This window comes from Lissotriton vulgaris, chromosome 5 (genome assembly GCF_964263255.1).
Source record: "Lissotriton vulgaris chromosome 5, aLisVul1.2, whole genome shotgun sequence".
In the NCBI taxonomy this organism is placed as follows: Eukaryota; Metazoa; Chordata; class Amphibia; order Caudata; family Salamandridae; genus Lissotriton; species Lissotriton vulgaris.
The window spans coordinates 1,122,871,377-1,122,896,277 of record NC_141693.1 but is presented as its reverse complement, the minus strand read 5'-3'; the positions used below and the strand labels follow the sequence as shown (position 1 = coordinate 1,122,896,277).

General features: G+C 45.3%; 1 protein-coding gene across 1 annotated transcript in view; it reads left to right on the top strand.

Moving 5' to 3' along the window:
* The window catches only part of LOC147712075 (guanylate cyclase 2G-like), a 427,466-nt gene that overhangs the window by 386,691 nt on the left and 15,874 nt on the right, over positions 1 to 24,901 (top strand). The window contains exon 17 of the mRNA XM_086919591.1: positions 3,477 to 3,651. Within this exon, the coding sequence (XP_086775717.1) occupies positions 3,477 to 3,651 (175 nt within the window). The remainder of the gene's footprint in view (positions 1 to 3,476; positions 3,652 to 24,901) is intronic.

Below are 24,901 nucleotides of genomic sequence, written 5' to 3'. Positions count from 1 at the left end.
GTGAAAATCCTGAAGTTTGGGCTCCTCGTGACTGCGAATGAGCCTGGTTGCACCAAGACTCTACCATCTGAGCCAACCATCCATGACACTCAGACTACTCCTCCCAGTCACCTCCAACGCGAATGTAACTCTTATTGCCTGACTTTAAAGGTAACTGTTCAGTGGGACTAACCTAGTCCTTGTATCCGACCTGTGCTCCATCACAATCAACCTGTACTTTCGACTGAATGCCTCATGAGTGGCGCTTTGCGCTTTTAGGTACTATTTTCACTAAAAACGTTAAAATTGTATATCTCCAGTTCAACTGATTGGATTCTTGTCATTCTTTTATCATTTTTTTTATTAAACATTGCTCTATTTTTAGGACTGTTTGTGTGCTGCATAAATATTTTATACATTGCCTTTAAGTTAAGCCTGACTGTTTTTGTGCCAAGCTGCCAAAGGGTTATGCACAGGTTAATTTAGTGTCTTTTGTGGTTCACCGTGACAAGTATTATGGGTGTTGCCTAAATGGGGCTTCAACCCCCTCAACCAATAACCTGATTGCTTACAAATTCTCTTTTTATTCTGAGCTGCAAATAACAGGATAAGAAAGCAGTTTTAAAATCAGCTTAGATTGCAGAAGGGGGCAGGCCTTGATTGCTCCCCTTCAGTGTTGCAGCATTTATTGTTCAGGGAGATTATGAGACCCTGGGATGCAGGAGTGGAGCCCAGTATCCCACCAGCAAGGTGAGTGAGTTTGTAATTGTGCCAGCTGCAGAAGGTTTCATTATCTGGCAAACATGGGCAAAATATAGGTGGAATGTGGAGAGAACATTTGGCAGAGGTTCTGTTTGAGATTGTGTAATGGAGCTGACTACATGTGTATCAATTAAATCTTACTACACCCAGTCCCAAAATTACATAAAAAATTCAAATGTACTTTTTAAGTCGGCCGGAAAATCAGGTTGGAGTTTTACCCCAGGGAATTAACAGTTCATTGGGTAGCCGCATTTCCATTGAGTGAAATTTCTAGAGAATCAGAAGGTTTTATTCCCACAATGGGGAATAATCTTATAAATCAGTGCGTCCTTACTGCTTCTTCAGAATTTTCTTTCTTACTTTGCCAAGTATATTTGCGAAAGTAAGTAATATCTTTATTTGTGTGATTACTTACACCTATTGCAACTATAAAATATCAGTATGAAATGTTTCCTTATTGTAAAATCATAATTTAGATTGGTCTAAAACTTTTGTATAAGTAAAACATTAGTAGACAGATTGTCCGAGTTAAAATCCTCAGGGGTCTATTATGATGGCGGGCGGACACCCCCACCAGGCTGGCGGTAGCCACCATCGGCCCGGCGGGGGCAATCCACCCGCCATCAATGCCTGAAAGACCTCTGCCGCCTTTCTGCTGGTCGACTTGTCGACTGAGTGTAAAACGTGTATAATATGGTGACGGTGTCTGCAAGACACCGCCATCCATATTATGATCATGGTGTAGAGCAGCCTTTCCAAGGCGGCATTGCCGCCATGGAAAGGCATGCGGTTTCTGCTTTTTTGGGTGGCAGGCACTGCGCAGTGCCTGTCACTTTGTGCATGCAAATGCATGACATGCATTTTTTACATTGTGGTGGGTGCTGCTTACAGCACTTCCCGCTGCAATGTAAAAAATGAGGGATGCGCCCACCAGTGTGCCGGGTGCATCCTAATTTGAATTGCGGGACCGCCGCACCTATGGTGAGCGGTCCCTTTTTCCATTTCGGTGCCGCCATCGTAATAGACCGCTTTGTTATGTGCCAGAGTTTACAGTTCATTTTAGCCGAAGCAAAGTTCTGACGTTGTTAAAGGGATTTGTTCAAAGTAAGGGGTCTAAAACTGCAGTACTATTGTGAAACAGGGTTGTTGGCAGTATGCAGAACCTGCTGTTTCCAAGTTTTCCCTTCTATGTAGCGCCTTCTAGGCCCGCAGGGTCTTGAGTGTGGCTCCCAGCAGCTAGTGAAAACAAAATGCAAGATAGGCAGCAGATGAAGTGAATCCCTTGCATGCTAACATATGGCTGAACCTTGAATGCCTGGTGTGGTGGCCCAAATGGTCAACTAAGTGCTGGAGTTTAACATTTTTCCTGCTTTACATATTAATTGGACCAGATGGCAGGCTAGCCGGACATCCCCGCCTTTGAAGCATGCTTTCGCTGCCTGCCTGTATGTTCTTATCTCCTTTTTCTTTTGGGTGAGTTTTAATATGAGTCTTTGTTCCTTGTTTAATCTCCCGAAATTGTACAATACGTGTAGCACGTGCTCTTTTTATTCTCTGCATAATGGACAGAGGGTTGTTATCTGTGGTCGTTTCCATGTGGGCAAATGAGGCAATGATGGAAGGATGCCCAGCCGCATTTGTGAAGGGAAAGAAAAACATTAGTGTGTTTAAATGCTCATAGTGTTAGATGTTTCCCTCACATTCAAAAGTGATGTGTGCTACAGGCAAATCACATTTCAGCTGTCATGTGTACATCTGCACAATTTCGATTTTTTTTTAAACTATGCAATTTATCACATCCTAGTTTTAATTTATTGTCTAAATCGGTCAAAGTAGGTAACTCTCTGGAGCTGTGATTTTCCTTCGGCAGTAATACTCCTTGGGTCGTGTCTCATGCTCCCTTTTCTCCCACAACCTGCAACTCTGTAAAGTTTGTGCTCCAGGTACTTGAAAAACAGAGTGACTGCCATTTACTTGACCTCTTGATATCTTGGACATTCTCCTGTCCGGGATTAGACACTTCCAAATGTAATTCATGCCCTCTCTTTTATCTGAAGGAAGACCCTTTATTATAGAAAAATCTATTCTCCATGACTACGGAAGTGCCTTCCCAGTGTGTTCTTGTGGTTTGATAGTCTGCCATTTATTGCAGTATTACCCTTTTACCTGTGTTTGGTACTCTTTTGTAACATGCACACGTCACTTTTCTCTTGTAACACACTGTTTGCTACCTTTAACATTTTGTTTGCTTTCGATACTTGCACAAGTGCCACCATAGCCTACGTAACGTTTGTTCTTGTGTTTGAGTGTCTGCCATGTATTGCAGTATTTTACCTCTACTTGTACTTTGTACGCTTTTGTAACCTGCACTCATGTCACTTTTTCCTCCTGTAATGCACAGTTTCCCACCTCTTGTATTTGTTTGCTCACGATTGTCACTTTTGCCTCATGTAACAGCGTTTGCTTTTGTAATTTGTTCACTTGTAATATTCTCATGTATCAGTTCGGGTAAAGTCCGCGCTATATGAAAACGCATAAATACATAAAAATGTGATTACTGCTATAAGAAGCAGATTTTCCCTACGATGGTGTTGTGCAGGTCAGGAGCAAGTCTTGAAACCTGCCAACCTAACCTGAGGGAGATGCTTTATTAAAGTTTTGGGACATCACCACATTTACTGTTTGAAAGACATGGGTTACAATTGCTGCTATCCCTTTGTCCTTCCTTTGTTCAGGTGGAAACCATTGGAGATGCCTACATGGTGGCAAGTGGACTTCCTCTGCCAAATGGAATGAAGCACGTTGATGAGATCGCCACCATGTCTCTGCACTTTCTCAGTGCCATGATTGGCTTCCGGATCAAGCACATGCCAGAGGAAAAACTGAAGCTAAGGATTGGTCTCCACACAGGTATCGTAGTGTCTCTCAGCCCTGCACGATTGAAGACAGTCATTAATGTTATGCAACTGTGTGTCTTTCAAAATGGCAGGGTGTGGTATTCTTCATCCTCTTTCATGTGTCTGGTTCACCTGCATGTGCACGGGGTTCTAATGTGGAATATGTTCAGCTTAGAATGTTTGGCCTCAAGCTGAAGTCAGTTGTCTGCTGGCCTTTGGAGGATGAGGTCTCTAGCTTAGAGTTTACAATAAAACTCTTTCTTATTTCACCTCTGCCTACTTGTTCATCCTTTCATTGACTACACTACACAGGGCTACTGAAAATTCGCTCTTAACCTATGCCATAGACGTCTCTAATTTATCACACTGTGGCAGAAAAGCTCATGAAAGTGAAATTCAATAACATATAACTAAAAACAAAACCAGTTGAAAATCTCTGCGCTAATTGTTAAAATTAGGAATTTGCCGAAAATCTTTACAATTTGTTTTAATGAGAGAGATCACTAAAATATCGGAAGAAGGATCCCAATAAAAAACTGTCAATATGAACGTTTTTTTACAAGTGTGATGGTGACTATACAGTTACAGTTCCCTTATACCTAGCATAAGGAATTGCACAGTCGTTTTTTGCCACAACATTTTCAACGTTTACCTAAAAGCATATTTTAGAATAGTCTTCGGGAAACTAAATCTGTTGTTTATGCTAGGTTTGGCATACATTTTCCAAATTTTTTGGCAATGTACAACCCATATTTTAAGATAGCTTTAACCCCTGTTTTAACATTAGACCCTTCGTAGAACACGGAAAACACGAAATGACTCAAACTTTTCTGAGGCAATGTTCATCTGATCTCGTAGAAGTCAAATAGACAACGAGTGCACTTTACAAATAGTTTAAAAATCAACTAGCCATTTTTGAGAACAACAGACTTTATCGTCTGGATTGAGCTATATTGTTTGTGACTGTAAAGAGCCGTAATAAGGGCCTAATATCCAGAAGTAATTTATAGTAGCTAAGCGAGCTATTCACAAAACAACAGGGTTTGCAACAACAAAATAGCTTTTTCCAATGCCTAAAAGATCTTTGAAGATTCGAAAATAGTATTTCCTGCACAAAAGTGTGTAAGAAATGTGGTTGTTGGTTGACTGGGGTGTGAGCCCAGGTCAAGTAGCAACTCCAATCCTTGTAATTGGTGAGGCACACGCCAACCCTAATTTAACCTGTCCTTAAACCTCTTGTAGCTTGGCACAGGACAGTAAGGCTTAACTTAGAGGCAATGTCTATAGTATTTGTGCAACCCTTCAAACAGTAATAAAGTGAAACCACCACACAAAATGGATCCCGCACCAAGTTAGAAAAATATAACTTATTTTGATAAATAAAACAGGACCAAAATGACAAAAATCCAATCAGTAGAACTGGAGATATTCAAGTTTGAAGATTTCAGTGAAAATGGAGCCAAAAATCACAAAGAGCCAACTGGGATGTATGGCCATGCCCGAATGGGACAAAGTCACAAGGTCAGGCCAACAGTATTGGAGTGTGGGCCGGCTACATGGACCCAGTTAGGTCCTCAGAACAAAGTACCTTAAATCCTGGTCTGACGAGCATTGAGAGGATCTGCATCGAAAGTGTGTCATGCAACCGAAGTGATTCGTTGATTCTGAGATGCAACAAGGCTGCGATGCGAGGCTCTGCATTATCGTTGGGGATCCTGATGATGGGCTTGTGGTGTGAAGTACGGTGTTGGGGATGCAGTGTGCAGTTGGGGCGATGCAATGGTTCCGAAGAGCTGAGACTGCGATGCTATGTCTGGCGTCGTCATTGAGGCTGCTGTCGATAAGAGATGTGAGGGCCTGCACTGAGTATACTGTACCCCCTGGCTATTCCGATGGGTTGTGGCGGGAATGCAGGTCTTTGTGACAGGTTAATTCCCCACAGAAGCCAAGTTGTGTCGTTTCCACTGGATATACAGATGTTGGCAGAGCATCTTAATCCCAAAAATCCCAATTCCAAAGGTACAGGACTGGGGTGACACCACTTGGCAGGGTAGACTCACAGATGGCAAAGTCCAGGTGCAGGTGCATGGTTGTTGGAAGTGTGCATGAAGCTTCAGATCAGAAGACCAGCCAACTAGCCCTTGGAGTCACTCTGGGCTCTGGGTACAAGAGATGCAGGTCCAGTCCTTCTCATGCAGGCAAGAGGGCAGTGAACAGCAGGGCAGCAGTTCCTTCAGAGAAGCAGTCCAGTAGAGTAGCAGTTATTTTATCAGCACAGTAGTTCTTCCTGGCAGAGTATCCACAGGTCCAGTAGTTAACTGAAATTCAGTATGTATACCCAGTTGTGCTTTTGAAGTAGGGAGAAGCTTCTAGAGGCATGCCTTGGAAGTGCACCTGTCGCCTGCATTCCTGGTCCTGCCTCCAGACTAACTACAGTGGGTATATGGCCCTTTGTGTGGAGACAGGACATAGCTTATTCAAGTGTAAATGGGCTAGATCCCACTCCTCCCTCCCATCCTGCCAGTGATGGCCCATCCAGTCACACCTAAACTCCCCAATGTGTGTGGCTGTCTAGAAGGAATTAACAAAGCACCAAGCCCAACGATCAACTACACCCAGTCATGTGACCCAGAGATGGGCTGCAGTCAGCAAATCGCGAAGGCAAGAAAATGTAAACTTTCTAACAGTGGCAGTTTCAGAACTGTAATTTAAAATCCAACTTCACCATAAGTTAGGATTTTAAATTGCAATCCCAGATACACCAAACATGAAGGGGTACCTGTTCCCATTTTGAAATTACACATATATAAAATATAATAAGGTGATTCCAATATTATTCTATTGAAAAGGTAGGACTTGCAGTAGTGAAAAGCTACTTTAAGAGGTTTTCACTCCCAGGACAAGTAAAACTTAAAATTACATATCCTACTTTTTAATACATTACACCCGGCCCTCTGGCTCTCCATGGCCTACCCTAGGGGTGACTTATATGTATCAAAAAGGAAGGTTACCGGCCTTGCAGGGGGTTCACTTTGCCAGGCTGAAATGTCAGTTTAATATTGCTCATATACAGGCTACAATGGCAGGCCTGAGACATGTTCAAAGTGCCACTTAAGTGGGTAGCTCAACCAGTGCTCCGGGCCCACTAGTACCATTTCATTTACAGGTCCTGGGCATATGTAGTGCCACTTTACTAGAGACTTGCATGTAAACTAAATAAAGTAAATTGGATATAATCCAATCTAACATGGTTTAGGGAGATGGCACACACACTTTAGCACTGGTTAGCAGTGGCAACGTGTCCAGAGTCTAAGGTAAGCAAAAACGAAGTCAGCAAAAACAGGAAGGTTGAAGGTGAAAAATTAGAGGAAAACCATGCAGAGGATGCCAGGTCTAATAAGGTGTTTTTTGTGACTCTTTCTAAATGGCAAATAGGAGAGAAGTGTTGTCACATTTGAAGTCACAATGGGATATGTCAATGTTTTGTAATCTCAGTTGTTGTTGCAAACAATTGAGATGTTACTGCCCACCCCCAAGCTGGGGGTTGGTCAGTAACTTCTTTCAAGTTCAAACCTTATTTCCATTTCAAACCAGGTCTATGTCTCTCTATATCTAGCTCGCAGATATCGCGGTGAGGTTCGCCGAAAAGCAAGAACATTGGGCCCACATTTTTACCGATATTAGAAATAACCGTTTACATAAAGGAGTACTCCCTAACAATTCCAATTGCTACTTATAATATAGAGAGACATAAACTTGGTTTGAACTGCAAATAAGGTTACTTACACATTTTCTACATAAAGTCAGCAGAATTGAAGAGTAAAGAATTAGACCTATGAACGGTCCTTCACATAGCAATTGGAATTTTCCTAATTTCTTTGAACATTGTGTCGGAACCTCAAGAGACTTTTGAGCCCTGAAGAAGTTCCGAACGGAACGAAATGCGTTGGCTGGGGCATCTTTATAATGATTGAAAAATAAAGGACTGAACCTTAACAAAATTGGAAGCAGTTTGCACTTTAATTTTTTGTGCACCATCCTTCTCTCCAAGAATATATGTTAATGTTATATGAATCCACATATTAAATGTGCATATTCCCTGTCATAACTCATTGTGAGGAGGACCCCCCTGTCCATAACGCTACGCGTAGCCCCAAGGAAACGCCCTGGACACCTTACCAGTATGAGGTCACTGAAGGTGGAGCGACCTCGCTAACCCGCAACTCTGCACTCCTCCCACAGCCTTCGCAGCATTACCCGGAGACACAACAGTCGAGAGTAGGCAGAGCTGACGCCTTGGCCAACCAATCGGCTGATTCCAGGAGGACATGCTCGCCGCTAGAAAAGCAAGGAGGGAGCCTATTGGTGTCGTCAACGGAGAAGTTCCCGAAAGAAGACGCCGAGAAGGCGCTGAAGCTGTCGAAGGAAGACGCCGATATCGGAGAAGACGCCGACCCCGAGGGAGACGAAGATACCTGGACAGAAGATTGGTGGAGCCCGGAGGACGTACGAGCCACCACGACTCAGGAGAGTTGTGGCTACTAGCGGTACGTGACGGGACAAGGGCTTAGGGAAGTGGTGGGGTATTGTTAGAAAGGGGAAGGGTGGGTCTGGTGTTAATTGTGGCACTTGCTCTCCCACTTCCCTCTTACCTCACTCCTATTCCCTGATACGCCCCGCACCAGTAGAATTCATATTCGCTCACTTGTCTCTGACATGTAATCTGACTCACGCTGAGTGACATTTTGCATGGTAACTAAAACTAACTCTTACCCCCCCCCCCTAAACTTTGATCCGCCGTCCAATAGGCGGGTGCATCTAGTCAATCCCTCCTGCACTACCTTGGTTATGGTGCCGGTGATCCTAATTACGAATTACAGACCCTTATGCCACTCTCTTTCTGTTTGAGGTACTCCTGGAACCGGGTGACTCCCCAGAAACCCGTAATAGGTTTCCAACGAAAGAACAGACAAGGGAAATCCGTGATAGATTTCCGGGACCCGTAGAAGACCACCTGACATCTATTGCAAGACCCTGCATCCAGAGATCTCCTCCAGAACTGTCAAATTGCGCCTCCGTTCCAGTTATAACTTGATAACATTCCTACCTGTAACCCCTCTAATCCCAAATAAAACCTCACTATTCACCCTATACGGCCTCCCCGCTTCTGCTTCCGACCATCCCTCCGACATTTGGTGTCAGAAGAGGGATCGAAAGCTATGGAGGCTGTAATTAAGAAAATGGCTGAAGGGCAGGAACGTTTAGAGAAGATAATGGCCCAATTCTTAGAGACTGCAGAAACCGATAAAGGAGAATTACACAAGACTATCACAGGACAACATCAGTCTTAAGAAGCTGCATTAGGGAAGCTGGCAGAGACATTAGGGCAACCTCGAGGATACACTGCTCCTCCCTCAGCAGTTGTACAAAAATATGTACCCGGCGAGGATCCCGATTTTTTTCTTTCCAACTTCGAAAGAATGGCCCGTGCTGCCCAGTGGCCAGAGGACCGATGGGGACAGTATCTTGGTCCTCTCCTAAGTGGGGATCTCCAGGCAGTTTATCAAGCGGCAAATCCCCTAGGAACAACACCCTATCCTGACATTAAACGTTGCGTCCTAGAAAGAATGGGCATAGACGAAGAAACCTATAGAATGCGTTTGAGACATATTAAGGAAGGTCCACAAGAGAACCCTAGAGCCCTTTGTTACCGTATAAATGACACTGCGGATCGGTAGTTAAAGCCGTTGGTTGCTACGAAAGAAGCTATCCTAGAGAAGATATACTTGGAACAATTTCTCACTTCTTTGCACCCCCCCATTCAAAAGTGGGTTCGACAACACACCGATTTGAATCTAGAGAGAGCGGTGGAGGTCGCCTCTGCCTACTTCAGGGCACAAGAACTCCAAAAAGGGAAGGACGAAGGCACATGGAAACCCTCTAACCATCCCCCAGTTAGACCCCCTCGACCTTCTTTGTTCCCTAAGAAACCAGAAACTGTAACGCTAGTACCACAACCCCTTTCGGTTACCTCTCGACCTATGGTCCCCTTAGGACCCCAGTGTTACCACTGTGGGGGTTTTGGACATATTGCAAGAGTATGCCCCCAGAAAGAAGAGCCTATGGAGGTCGGTTATACTAGGGTTCTATACAGTGGGCCCAAGAATGAGTCCTTTTCACCGCACAATCGCTGTCAACGGAGCACCCCAAGAGGCTTTAGTAGATACAGGAAGCAAGCAGACCCTGATAAGACCCCAATTCGTTCCTGGTACAGCCTCTCTTCCTACAGGAATGGTGAATATTCAATGTAGTTACAAACAACAAAAGAGTGCCCACTTAAGGGTACAGATGTCCAGCACAGAGACAAGGAAAGTCAAATCAACCTGAACAGGGGTTTCCCAGGGATATGTGTTAAGCCCTCACTCACCACCCTGGGTGGTGACATGCTTCATCATTGGGCCCACCAGGAGAAACCGAGTGCCTCCCTGGTGTGCTGCAACGCCAGGTTACTGCGGAGCGGGGTTTTTTTGTGACAGAATGTGCAAAAAAGTGATTTAAAAAATACCAACAGCTTTTACCAACCAAAAAACTTTATTCCGTGGTGAGCTGGGTATCGGTTAAAAGTATGTGTAGGGAAATATACCAACTAATGTGTTGGGTGTTTTCCCCTTTTAAATTACAACGGGGTCAACATGTTTCTGCCCTTCGAGTGTACGGATGTTACTGGGCATTCGTCAGGACCATGTAATTGTGTACCTCGGTGGTATAGGCACGCTAAGGCCTACCCTAGCCAGAGGACGTGAAAGTTAAAAAACAGAATTATGTGTCAGAAAAGGGTGCAAAAAGAACAAACCAAAAAAAGGGGTTCAAACTAAAATTAGCGAACCTGTGGTCTGAAAAGGATTGACATCACACATGAAAAGACAAAACGACAAGGTTAATGAATGGACTGGAGCGTCTTTCTGCTAATATTGAATACGGAGTTCTGTGCTTGGACTAAGGTGGAAAAAGTGCCCCCGGTGAGATATATAGATATTTCAAGCCTGGTGTGGTGAAGGCCAGGCTATCACAGGGCATCCATGTTATAAGCAAAAAGGACGATCGCAATGCAGACAACATGCCATTCGTGCTAGTGCGATCAATGCGCCCAAAAGTGGGGCTGGTGACTATGTTGAACCCTAACGGTTCAACCAGTATATACAGTTTACTTAAAAGGAATAAAAGAATAAAAATGGCGAATTTCTCACTTGTGTGTTAAAAGATCCACACCTCATGGGTCTCTGGAGGGGGGTGGTGGCGACAGTGGCACACCCTAAGAGAATGAGTAAAGGGACACAACCTTACTTAGGCGATTCGAGTAATATTGGGATTACTTAGCTTGGTGTAAGGCAGGGCCTGATGGTATGAGCAGAGATCCTTACGCCCGCAACGCCAAACACCCGCTAGGCACCTAGCGCTCTCCTCGAACCGGACCCCGTGGATGGATGTCCGGAGTACGAATGGCATAGATATACTCTTTCCCAAGGTACTAGCGCGCGATGATGGGCGTCACTTCCCGGGGAGGTAGGTGTGTCTTGGGTAAGGGGTGTGCCCAATCGCAGTCACGGACACAAACGAGGCTTGGAATGCAAGCCCTCGCGTTGTTATGGTGAACGGATAACGCGTGCGTGTCAGTAGCCCGGTCGGGGAAGGGGTCAAACCAAGGCTAGTGAACCACACAAACAGTCGCGTTGTCATGGTGAGTGATTAGTTAATATCTAACAGTGACAGAGAACCTGTTCGTCGGAGAACATTCTTGTGTTAAGACTATAAACACACAGAGCGGGAGAGACCCATTAAGAGCAGTGAGGTCAGAACTCTAAATGAGGTAAATTGTGGAGGTCACAAAAGGATTGAGCAATGGATTGAAGCAGGCTATCGTTTGAGAACAGACGACCATGGGATCTGGTCATTTAACCCATTGATGTGGGTATCTAACCTATAGACCCAACGTTGCTCTTTTTCGAAGAGAATGTTGGTGGTATTTCTCTCCGAGGTGACTTGCTCGATTATTGTCCATCTTAGATCATTGGGCGTATGGTGTTGTTGGAGAAAGTGTTCACTCATCTTGGTTGCAGATTTATGACACCTGATATTGCTGCGGTGCTCGCAGATTCTTTGTCTGATTTTGCGTGTTGTCATCCCGATATACCTTTTCTGACACGGACACGTTATCATATAGACGACGTTAGTCGAATTGCAATTAGTGTGGTTCTTCTGTGTCCATGTTTTTCCTGGTTCAAGTGACAGTTCCTTAGTATGTGTTGTAAGATGGCATACACTGCAGTTGGCACAAGGGAAGTGCCCTGTTACTGGTGGCAGGCCCCATGCTTCAGTGATGGACCTAATAGTACCGGAGGTGGAAGTGTCGACCTTCGGGCGTGTATGAACCAAAGAGTCTTTTAAGCTGGTGCCTTTTTTGAAAGAGAAAAGGGGTTTTTCCCAATTTCTTTTGTTACTGTTTAGGATTCTCCAATGTTTGTTGACCGATTTTTTCATAGCATCCGAGATAGAGCTGTAAGTGGTTACGCAAGTCAGCGGTATTTCAGTTGGAGCTCTGATGCTGTCTTCCAGTAAAGCCTCTCGTGGTTGATTCCTAGCACGTTTGTTCCCCTTGTCCAGTATCTTTTTTGGGTAGCCACGTGTTTGTAGTCTTTTGGTCAGTTCAGAGGCCTGGGATTTATAGTCCTTGATGTCTGTACAATTTCTCCGTATTCGGAGATATTGCCCATATGGTAAATTTTCTCTCAATGGTCTTGGGTGAAAACTAGAGAAGTCTAAAAGGTTGTTTTTTGCCGTTGGTTTATGGTGGGTAGTTGTTTTCAGGGTGGTCCCACTTACAGAGATGTTGACATCAAGGAATACCACTGTTTCTTTACTGAAATGGTTGGTGAACTTGAGGTAAGGATCTCGGGTGTTTATCCAAGTCAGGAATGTTTTTAGGGTGTCTTCATCGCCTTTCCAGATTAGCAGTATATCATCAATATACCTTTTCCATAAGGTAATTGATGAAAGGAAAGGGTTGTCAGATGGCAGAATATGTTTTACTTCAAAGTCATAGACATACAATCCAGCTATGCTCGGAGCAAAAGTACTGCCCATTGATGTTCCAGTACTTTGCAGGTAAAGCTCACCCTGATATTCGAAGTAATTTTCTTTAAGGGCCATTGTGGCACACTGGACTATAAATTCCTTTGGGGTTACATAGTTCCATTCGATGGAGTCTAAAGCTCTTTCCATGACCCTGAGGGTGTCATCTTGAGGAATGCTCGTATATAGACTCTCTATATCGAGTGTGACAAGGATGATAGAGTTCTCTGAAAAGGTCACTTGGCCTAGGAGTTGTAGGAGGTTTTTGGTGTCTTTTAGGTATGTTTGGGTGTTTTGTACCAATGGTTTGAGGTAAAAATCACAGAAAGTTGAAAGGGGTTCAAGAGTCGAGCCGATGCCGGAGACGATTGGTCGTCCGGGTGGTGGATTGATGTTTTTATGGGTTTTTGGTAAGGTATAGAAGTATGGTACGACACTTCCACTTCCAATAAGGAATGCCGCTTCATGTTTCGAAATCTGGTCATTTTCCTCTGCTTCTTTTACGAGGTTGTGGATGCGTTCTTTCAACTCTGATGGGGTCTACAGTTAGCCGTCTATAGTTGACTCTGTTATCCAATAGAGTGCGACATGCTTTGTCGTAGTCAGGAGTGTTTTGTATCACAATCCCTCCTCCTTTGTCCGCCGGTTTGATTGTTATGCTCTTGTCATTTTTCAATTTGTCTAGTGCCTGGAATTCTGCTGCTGAGAAATTTTTAAACGTAGTTGGTAATGGTAGCGATTCCATGTCATTATGGACCGCCTGTTCAAAGGCTGTTATCTCTGCTGGAATACTGTGGGGCGGTGGAACAAAAGTCGACTTTAGCCTGAAGTTGGTGTCAAAAGCAGGGGGTTCAGTTTCAGCTTCTGTCCTGGCTTCGAAGAATGCTTTCAACTTGAGTTTTCGGAAAAATTCGGCTAGCTCACAATGGAGTTTAAACTTATCCGGTCTGGCGGTGGGGACAAAGCCCAATCCTCGTTCTAGGACTCTCTCTTCCATTTGGCTGAGAGGTTTGTTGGATAGATTAGTGATTAGACTCCTTGACCACTGGTGCTCGGTGTCACTGTTTTGCTCCGGGTATGGTCGCCCACTTGGTCCTCTGTTTGCCAGGTTACTCGTTAGTTCTGATTGTTGCCTCTTCTCCTTCCCCTTCCCCTCCCGCCTCTCTCTAAAAAAGGCATCTGGTGTTGAGGGTGTTGGGGGTAATGGGGCTGCATGTAGGGATTCCAACCCATTAGGGGAAATGGAGCATGCTGAGGGAACATGAAGGGAGGTGGACCATTACCTGGTGGTCCAAACTGTGCCCAACCGGGAGGTTGGTTGTGAAAGTTCGCCCTGCCCCTTCCACCTCTGCGTCCTCTCTGTTTGTGAGAGTGGTTGCTCGAGTTGCTGCTATTTGAAGAGTCGCTGTCAGTGTCATCTGACTTGTTGGAGTCCCTCCGAGGTGGGACGTAGTCAGGTTCGGAGTAGGGGTAAACTGTCTTAAATTCAAATTTTTTGAGGTCTTTCTGGAATTTTGTGATTTTGGATTGCATAAGAGATTCCTTGTAATCCGTCATCTCTTTATTGATTTCATCCAGCTTCTTTTTATAACCAGTAATTGTGGCTTTAAAATGTGATTCTGTTTGCTGCATTTCAACCATCAGTGCTTCAGATAAACGGAGAGCTGTCTTAATAATGAGCACCAGCCAGTCACGGGTGCAATGCCAGGCAATCATTGCCCATTCTTTCCGGAATGTGGCATCGTTAAGGAATATTCGTGGGGCATTGGTTACTATTAGTCCCTTTGGTGCAGTGTTAGATGTCAGATAGTGTTTTAAGATGGTGCCATGAAGGATAGTTCTGATACGGTCTCGTTTCTGCTCTGTGAGTTTCTCCCATTCAGCTGTATGGGAAATAGCTTGGGATATTCCTGGGTCGGCAAAAAGGTTAGGATCAGCTAAGAGTTCGTCCACCTCTTGCTCTGAAAAGGTGAGACCGAAATTCGCCATGTCTTTTTTTAAAAAAGGTTTTGTGACGTAATGACGCCACCTTAGTCCAAGCACAGAACTCCGTATTCAATATTAGCAGAAAGACGCTCCAGTCCATTCATTAACCTTGTCGTTTTGTCTTTTCATGTGTGTTTGTCAATCCTTTTCAGACCACAGGTTCGCTAATTTTAGTTTGAACCCCTTTTTTTGGTTTGTTCTTTTTGCACCCTTTTCTGACACATAATTCTGTTTTTTAACTTTCACGTCCTCTGGCTAGGGTAGGCCTTAGCCTGCCTATACCACCGAGGTACACAATTACATGGTCCTGACGAATGCCCAGTAACATCCGTACACTCGAAGGGCAGAAACATGTTGACCCCGTTGTAATTTAAAAGGGGAAAACACCCAACACATTAGTTGGTATATTTCCCTACACATACTTTTAACCGATACCCAGCTAACCACGGAATAAAGTTTTTTGGTTGGTAAAAGCTGTTGGTATTTTTTAAATCACTTTTTTGCACATTCTGTCACAAAAAAACCCCGCTCCGCAGTAACCTGGCATTGCAGCACACCAGGGAGGCACTCGGTTTCTCCTGGTGGGCCCAATGATGAAGCATGTCACCAACCAGGGTGGTGAGTGAGGGCTTAACACAAATCCCTGGGAAACCCCTGTTCAGGTTGATTTCACCATCCTTGTCTCTGTGCTGGACATCTGTACCCTTAAGTGGGCACTCTTTTGTTGTTTGTAACTACTTCCTGGGGGACCGAGAGTGCCCCTCTCCCTCTCTCTCTCGTTGTTGTTATTGAATATTCAATGTATTCACGGCGATAACAAGTTATATCCCATGACGGATCTGGACATACAGCATCGTCCCAACCAGACTCCCATTAAAATGAGAGTTGGTCTCTTTCCTCAATTACCCGAACCCATGAATCTGGGGACAGACTTCCCGCGATTCACTCAACTATTGACCGGGGAGAGAGAAGATGTTACAGAGTGGAGGGAAGAGGCTCCTATTTTCTCTGAACCTCATACTGACGGGGAACAGGGTAAAAATAGGAAAAGCAGAAGACAACAAAGACAGGAAAAGCAAAAAGGGAAGCCTGTCCTTTTGTCAAATCCAGAACCATCTCTGTGGGAACACAACAGGAGTTTTCGAGCTGCCCAAAGGGAGGACAGTACTCTACAAGAAGCCTGGAGACAAGCCAACAAACAGGAAGACCCTCTTCAAGTAGGTCCACAGTTTTTTCTAAACAAAGGACTGTTATACCGAAAGGCAGACAAAACACAACCTTCACAACTTCTAGTGCCGGTGCCTTTTCGGGAGAAAATACTGTATTTAGCCCACAGTCATTTGTTAGGGGGCACTTTGGAGGCGAGAAAACCGAGAAAGCAATTTTGGGAAGGTTCTATTGGCCAGGAATATATCATCAAGTGAGGAAATACTGTAAAGAGTGTGTGGTATGTCAGAAAACGATTCAGAAAAGGGGGTGGTGATGAACAGAGTGTGTGAATTAAGCAGACCACTCTTACCCAGTCCAAAGATCAGGGCTTGATCCATCACCGTTATTTATCTCACTGCACCATCCCAGCTCAGAACCTGGCTATATGCAAATCAGTCTGTCCCTGGCCCAGTGCATCATGGGAACAGGGCAGACTAAACTACCAAGCCAATTCTTCACCAGAAAGGAGACAAGCTACCGGGGACCGGTTTCTGGCATTTCAGCCGTCTTCGGCCCGGCTTGCTTGAATCCTGATGGTGCAGTGAGAAAGGGACTCATGTCTGAGTATACCCTGCCACACCTATAGTGGCCAAAAACGATTCAGAAAAGGGGGTGGTGATGAACAGAGTGTCTGAATTAAGCAGACCACTCTTACCCAGTCCAAAGATCAGGGCTTGATCCATCGCCGTTATTTATCTCACTGCACCATCCCAGCTCAGAACCTGGCGATATGCAAATCAGTCTGTCCCTGGCCCAGTGCATCATGGGAACAGGGCAGACTAAACTACCAAGCCAATTCTTCACCAGAAAGGAGACAAGCTACCGGGGACCAGTCAAGCACTTCCTCCTCGGGTTCCCATGAGACCTCTCCCCGTGATAGATGTACCCTTCACACGGGTTGGTATGGATATTATAGGACCCCTACTTTCCTCTCGTAGTGGGTGTTGGTATGTGCTAGTACTAGTGGACTACGCCACAAGGTTTCCTGAGGCAGTAGCGTTGAGACAGCCTAACACCACACAAGTGGCCAAAGCCATGATCAACATCTTTACCCGGGTGGAGTTTCCAAAAGAAATATTGACTGACCATGGTACACCATTTACCTCCCGACTCAAGAAAAAAGTGCGTCAACAGTTGCACATTAAACAAATCCGCACTGCAGCGTACCACCCCCAAACTGATGGGTTGGTGGAACGGTATAATTCCACCCTAAAGACCACCTTAAAAAAGTTGCTCAACCTAGAAGCTCGCAAGTGGGAAAACATGCTTCCCCTGGCCCTTTTTGCTATCAGATGCCACCAACAAAAAAGCTTAGGATACTCCCCATTTGAATTGCTCTATGGTAGGTCTCCCCGCACTCTAATGGATACGGCTAGAGAGGAGTGGGAAGAGGAAACGGATACCTCTAAGCCCCTATTAGACTACATAGCTAGTCTTAAGTCCCAACTGAATCAAGTACGAGAAATCGTACGCACTAATTTAGAACAGGCTCAAACTGCGCAGAAAAAACAGTATGATAAAGCCACCAAAGAGGGGTCTCTGGAAGTTGGGGATCATGTCCTATTGTTGCGCCCTTCTTCCGAACATAAACTACTTAGCCAATGGCAGGGTCCCTCGTTAGTGCTAGAAAAGGTCACTCCTGTTACCTATAAACTCGAAATGGATCCTCAGAATAAAAACACCCACATTTTTCACATAAACTTATTAAAAAAGTGGGAAGGACCCACTCCGGCACTGATGGCCCAACAACATGTGGCCTTGACCGAACAATGCATAAACCCGGATCTTTCGAATGACCTTGAAAAAAACTTAAGAGAGACCCTAGCTCCACTACAAGATGTCTTTTCTTTATCGCCAGGTAGAACTACTTTGGTAGAACATGAGTTCCACACCCCACCCAGACAAACAGTACGGCTAAAACCATACCATGTTCCTGAAGCCCGGAGGGCAGCCATCGAAGAGAAAATACAGCAAATGCTGCGTATGGACATTATAGAACCGTCCAATAGCGAATGGTGCTCTCCGGTGGTACTAGTACCCAAACCAGATGGGTCTATCCATTTCTGTATCGACTTTAGGGAGGTGAACAAAATATCCCAGTTTGATACATATCCCCTCCCTAGAGTCGACGAGATGGTAGAAAAACTGGGTAAGGCCCAGTATGTCAGTACCCTGGACTTATGTAAAGGGTACTGGCAAGTTCCCTTAAGACCTCAGGATAGGGAGAAAACTGCCTTTTGCACACCCAACGGATTATATCATTTTAAGGTCCTACCTTTCGGCCTACATGGGGCCCCAGCGACCTTTCAAAGATTAATGAATATAATCCTACAACCCCATCAGCAGTATGCTGCTGCATATTTGGACAATATCATCATTTACAGCAACTCATGGAGGGAACATCTGTATCACTTGGCCCAAGTTATTCAGGCTGTACACAACACTGGTCTTACTATCAACCCCGCCAAAAGCCATGTAGCTTCCAAGACCGTGAAGTACCTGGGGTTTCTCTTGGGAGGTGGCTGTGTGAGGCCACAAAAAGAAAAAGTGGCCACAATAGACAAATTTTCCTTTCCTAAAAGTAAAAAGGATCTACGAGCCTTTTGGGGTCTACTAGGCTATTATAGAAGATTCATTCCACATTTTTCTGAGATTGCCAGTCCCTTAACCGATCTGTTAAGAAAGACAAGGCAGGCTGAGAAGGCCCTGAAGAATCCCTCCACTGTGGAATTAGCGGCTTTTCAACTGCTAAAACGAGCCATTACCTCTCATCCAGTCCTTGCTAACCCTGACTATAAAAGAACCTTTCTATTACAGACAGATGCCTCAGACCATGGCATTGGCACTGTATTGTCACAGGAGGGGGAGGATGGAAGAGAACATCCCATTCTCTTCATCAGTAGGAAGCTTTTTCCTAGAGAAACCAAGTATGCTGTTATCGAAAAGGAGGCCCTAGCCATTAAATGGGCTGTAGAAGCCCTCAGATATTACTTGGATGGCAGAGAGTTCCTACTCTATACTGACCATGCACCTCTTGAATGGCTTTCGCGGAATAAAGGACAAAATCAAAGGATCTTAAGGTGGTTTCTTGCTTTACAACCTTTTAGATACACTGTGCATCATAGGAAAGGAAAAGACCATGCAAATGCTGACTTCATGTCCCAATATCCCTGTGAGCCTTTTCTTGTAAACAAGAGTGCTAGGGAAGGGGGATGTGAGGAGGACCCCCCCTGTCCATAAAACTACACATAGCCCCAAGGAAACGCCCTGGACACCTTACCAGTATGAGGTCACTGAAGGTGGAGCGACCTCGCTTACCCGCAACTCTGCCCTCCTCCCACAGCCTTCGCAGCATTACCCGGAAACACAACAGTCGAGAGTAGGCGGAGCCGACGCCTTGGCCAACCAATCGGCTGACTCCAGGAGAACATGTTCTCCGCTAGAAAAGCAAGGAGGGAGCCTATTGGTGTCGTCGACTGAGAAGTTCCCGGAAGAAGACGCCGAGAACACGCTGAAGGTGTCAAAGGAAGACGCTGACATTGGAGAAGACGCCAACCCCGAGGGAGACGAAGATACCTGGACAGAAGATTGGTGGAGCCCGGAGGACGTACGAGCCACCACGACTCAGGAGAGTTGTGGCTACTAGCGGTACGTGACGGGACAAGGGCTTAGGGAAGGGGTGGGGTGTTGTTAGAAAGGGGAAGGGTGGGTCTGGTGTTAATTGTGGCACTTGCTATCCCACTTCCCTCTTACCTCACTCCTATTCCCTGATACGCCCGCACCAGTAGAATTCATATTCGCTCACTTGTCTCTGACTTGTAATCTGACTCACGCTGAGTGACATTTTGCGTGGTAACTAAAACTAACTCTTACTCCCCCCCCCTAAACTTTGATCCGCTGTCCAATAGGTGGGTGCACCTAGTCAATCCCTCCCGCACTACCTTGGTTATGGTGCCGGTGATCCTAATTACGAATTACAGACCCTTATGCCACTCTCTTTCTGTTTGAGGTACTCAACATCGTCAAGGAATTTTCCAACCCCTCGGCCAACTCCAACGACATCACCCCCTCTCAAACCCTCTGCGATTCTCTAGCCTCTTTTTTCCACAACAAGATTGCTGACATCCACAACAGCTTTGACAACCAACCCGGAAGCCAACCCACCCTACCACCAGCTGACCATCCTCCCCCCGTTAACACCCTTAACGCCTGGAACCCAATCTCCACTGAGGACACCATCCGCCTGATGAATTCCATCCACTCTGGATCCCCCACAGACCCATGCCCTCACCACATCTTCAACAAAGCAGACTCCGTCATAGCCCCACACCTCCGAGACGTCATCAACTGCTCCTTCAACTCCGCCACCTTCCCAGAAGACTGGAAACACGCTGAACTCACCGCCCTTCTGAAAAAACCAACAGCAGACCCCACCGAACTCAAAAACTACCGCCCCATCTCGCTTCTTCCATTCCCGGCCAAAGTCATCGAGAAAGCTGTCAACAACCAGCTCGCCGCCTTCCTCGAAGCCAACAAATCACTCGACCCCTCACAATCTGGCTTCCGAGCCAAACACAGCACTGAGACCGCCCTCATCGCAGCAACAGACGACATTCGAACTCTACTAGACAATGGAGACACAGTCGCCCTCATCCTCCTGGACCTCTCAGCAGCCTTCGACACAGTCTGCCACAGCACCCTTCTACAGCGCCTCAAGGACATCGGAATCCAAGGAAAGGCTCTGGAATGGATCACCTCGTTCCTCACCGGAAGAACCCAGAGAGTCCGCCTCCCACCATTCAAGTCTGAGCCCTCTGAAATCATCTGCGGCGTACCACAAGGATCCTCACTCAGTCCCACCCTCTTCAACGTATACATGAGCCCCCTCGCGGCCATCGCCCGCCAACACAACCTCAACATCATCTCTTACGCGGATGACACTCAACTAATCCTATCTCTCACCAAGGACCCCAGCACCGCCAAAACTAACCTACACGAAGGAATGAAAGAAGTCGCCGAATGGATGAAACAAAGCCGTCTGAAACTTAACTCAGACAAAACAGAAGTCCTCATCTTAGGTAATTCCCCCTCTGCATGGGACGACTCCTGGTGGCCGGAAGCCCTCGGAAATGCACCCATCCCGACAGACCACGCACGGAACCTTGGCGTCATCCTGGATTCTTCACTCTCAATGAACAGACAAGTCAGCGCCGTATCCTCTTCCTGCTTTAACATTCTTCGCATGCTCAGAAAAACATTTCGCTGGATCCCCACCGAAACAAGGAAAACAGTCACCCACGCTCTAGTCACGAGCCGACTGGACTACGGAAACACCCTCTACGCAGGTACCACCGCTAAACTCCAGAAGAAACTACAACGAATCCAAAACGCCTCAGCCAGGCTCATACTAGACATCCCACGCAACGAACACATCTCTGGTCACCTTAAAGACCTCCACTGGCTACCCGTCAACAAGAGAATTACTTTCCGACTGCTTACCCACGCACACAAATCACTCTACGACATCGGACCAGACTGCCTCAACTCTCGACTGTCCTTCTACACCCCCTCCCGCCAACTTCGCTCTTCCAGCCAAGCCTTCGCCACTGTACCTCGCATCAACAAGACCACCATGGGAGGCAGATCCTTCTCATACCTGGCTGCCAAAACATGGAACTCACTGCCCGCTTACCTTCGCCTCACCCAGAATCACCTAGCGTTTAGAAAGCAGCTTAAAACGTGGATATTCGACAAATAATCCTCCTCCCCTTCCTAAGCGCCTTGAAACCCTCTGGGTATGTAGTGCGCTATACAAATTCTATGACTTGACTTGACTTGACTCTGGAACCGGGTGACTCCCCAGAAACCCGTAATAGGTTTCCAACGAAAGAACAGACAAGGGAAATCCGTGATAGATTTCTGGGACCCGTAGAAGACCACCTGACATCTATTGCAAGACCCTGCATCCAGAGATCTCCTCCAGAACTGTCAAATTGCTCCTCCGTTATAACTTGATAACATTCCTACCTGTAACCCCTCTAATCCCAAATGAAACCTCACTATTCACCCTATACGGCCTCCCCGCTTCTGCTACCGACCATCCCTCCGACACTCATGATGTACACAGTAAATTGAACACAAAATGAAAACATATGTGAATCAAATTGCAATGTCGGTGCAGCAACCTATATGTACCACATGCAAAATCTCCATACGACTTTCTTAGCTAGGAATAGGATAACTGTACATACAATTACGAGGCCAATAGTGCCGCTAGGAAAGTAAGCAAGTTGTATCAGCTTGTCCTTCAAATAGCATGATTATAAAAAATCTATAACGCATAGCCTATCGCAAATTACATTCGACATAGTGTCAAATACTTGGCTCACACAGTAATGTGTATGTGCTCATTCTATATGCGGCATAGTGCCAGATTTTTCTTAATAAACACAACACAATTCTAAGGCAGAGATTATATAAACGGGCAATATACTAATGTTGCACTTAAACATGTAAAAATTCCAAATGATAATAATAGACCAACTTCATTCTATCAAGAATCACAGAATTCCAACTCTAAAAACAATCTATACAAGATTCCTGAAATAAGTGAAAAAAGAGAAAAGAAGAAAAGTGCCCAGAGATTTATGTGAGAATAGAATTTTTTTTCTGAGATCGACCCACAGGACGGGGAAGAAAATGGTAGGGTGTCTGGAACGGATGAGACAGTCCGCAACTGGGGCAACCCTTACTTTCCTCCTGTGTAAAGAGAAAAAATTAAAGTGATATTAAAATCAAGTCATAGTCATAGTCATATCATACTTTATTTGAATAATTAAAATCATAAAAGCATTTACAGTACATTATTCCAAAATTAAAAACAATTTGAACCAATTAATCATCATAAATATACAATTAAGAATGGATAAATAATACCATACACAGGAGAATAAAATAATAGATAAAATAGAATCACACCTCTGAGACGTTCACCATCGTTCTTTTGGCCTTAATATGCATAGCTGCAACCAAGAAGCAGGCAACCCCGAATATTACCCGGGTGCTGCCCAACAGTTGTAAATACATGAGTGCAGGCCGCACTTGTGTAAAACCCGCCACTCTCAGTAAAGGTACCAGAAACTGTTTTCTGATATCAGCATAATGGTCACAGAACATGATAAAGTGTATTAAGGATTGATCAGAAAAATCATCACAACTGCAGGGAATGGACTGATCTGATTTTCCCCATACTGGAAAATGACCCAGGGAGAACTGAATAATATTAAATCTAAATCTGACAAGAAGGTGTCGATGGAACGGGAGAGTAACGATCTTTAGGTAAGGTTCGATGAGTGGAGTGGTCAGAAGCATATAATTCACCCTGACACAAGGTTTTAGCAACTCCACAGCCTCCCGTTCCTGCACAGCTAATCCCAGAAAATTGTCCTTATTCCAGTTTACGTCACCCTTCTGCAGCAAGTTTGGTGATGCGTATAATTCTGGCCGTCCCAATTTACACAAAGTGTCTTTAAGATATACTAGCCAAGGAGTTTTGTTTGCCAAATCTAGTGCTATACAATCTTTTAAAATAGTGTGGTTCAATGTAATCTCGTTGTTGAGCCAAGTTTTGGCCCAGAAAATCAGAGGGGCCAGGTGTAATTGATCGGTGATATAACCGAGTCCTAGTTCAGAGTGCACCGAAAATACTGGAGTGGATTAGGGGACCGCTAATAGGGATCTGAGAAATTTGTTCTCTATAATCTGCAGTTTACCTTGGGGTAAAAACCCCCACAATGAGGCGCCATACAATGCTATAGACAAACATTTGGACTTATACACTGTTAGCAAAGCTTCAATGGGACGTGACCCCAAACATTTTGCAAAGCCCGTAAGGGCTGAGGTTGATCTAGTAACAGCAGTGCCTTTAGCTTTCAATTGGGGTCCACAGGTGTCCCTTTCATTGAAAATGACACCCAGATATGTGAATACCGGAACCCTGGATACATCCCCCCATTGCAGGTAAAGCGTTTTATTTTAAGGGTCTTTGGTTGTTTACCTGCGACTATGACATGCGATTTTTGTTATTTACCTGAAGGTCTAAAGTATGCAAAAATTCCCCAAATGTATCCAGGAGTCTCTGCAGCCCCAGTCCTGTGCGGGCCAAAAGCACTGTGTCATCCGCGTAAAGAAGTACTGGCACCGCTGAGTCCCCTGCTCGCGGTACATGTAATGTAGCCCCATCCAAAGATTTTTCCAGTGAGTTTATATATAAGGTGAACCGGAGGGGTGCCAAGATGCAGCCCTGCCTGACGCCTCGTTTGGACCTAAAAAAGCTGGTGCATCCCCCCTCCTGTTGACTCTGATAGAAGCTAAAAGTCCTTGGTACTAACGACGGGTCAATCCCTAAATTATATAAGATGGACCACAGCTTCGCTCGGTTGACCAGGTCGAAGGCCGAAGAAAGGACCATGAAGGCCATATATAACAGGCCATCCTTGGCCTGGGTGTATTTACTGATTAGCATATAAAGATTTTGACATTGGTCAAGGGTGCCTCTTATGACCCTAAACCCATATTGTAGGCTGGAAAGGACCCCCCTCTCCTTCAGGCAGTCTATGCAGGATGACTCTGCCCAGGATCTTAACGGCAGAGTCAATCAGGGAAATCGGCCTGTAGTAGGCGGGGTCACTCCTTAGTCCTTTTTTAAATATGGGTATTATTATGGAGGTTGCCCATGACGAGGGGAACCCAGAGGTGCTAGTGGAATTGGATACATTTGTTAATGTCTTCGTCCAGAATTTAAGTGGGGTCCTGTATAAGCCTGCAGGGACGCCATCAGGTCCGGGTGCTTTATTTTTTGTCATCTCCTCTATAGCCCTTTGAACCTCTACCTCGTTAAAGCGTAACGTGGGGGTTGGGTGCATATGTACAAGACCCAT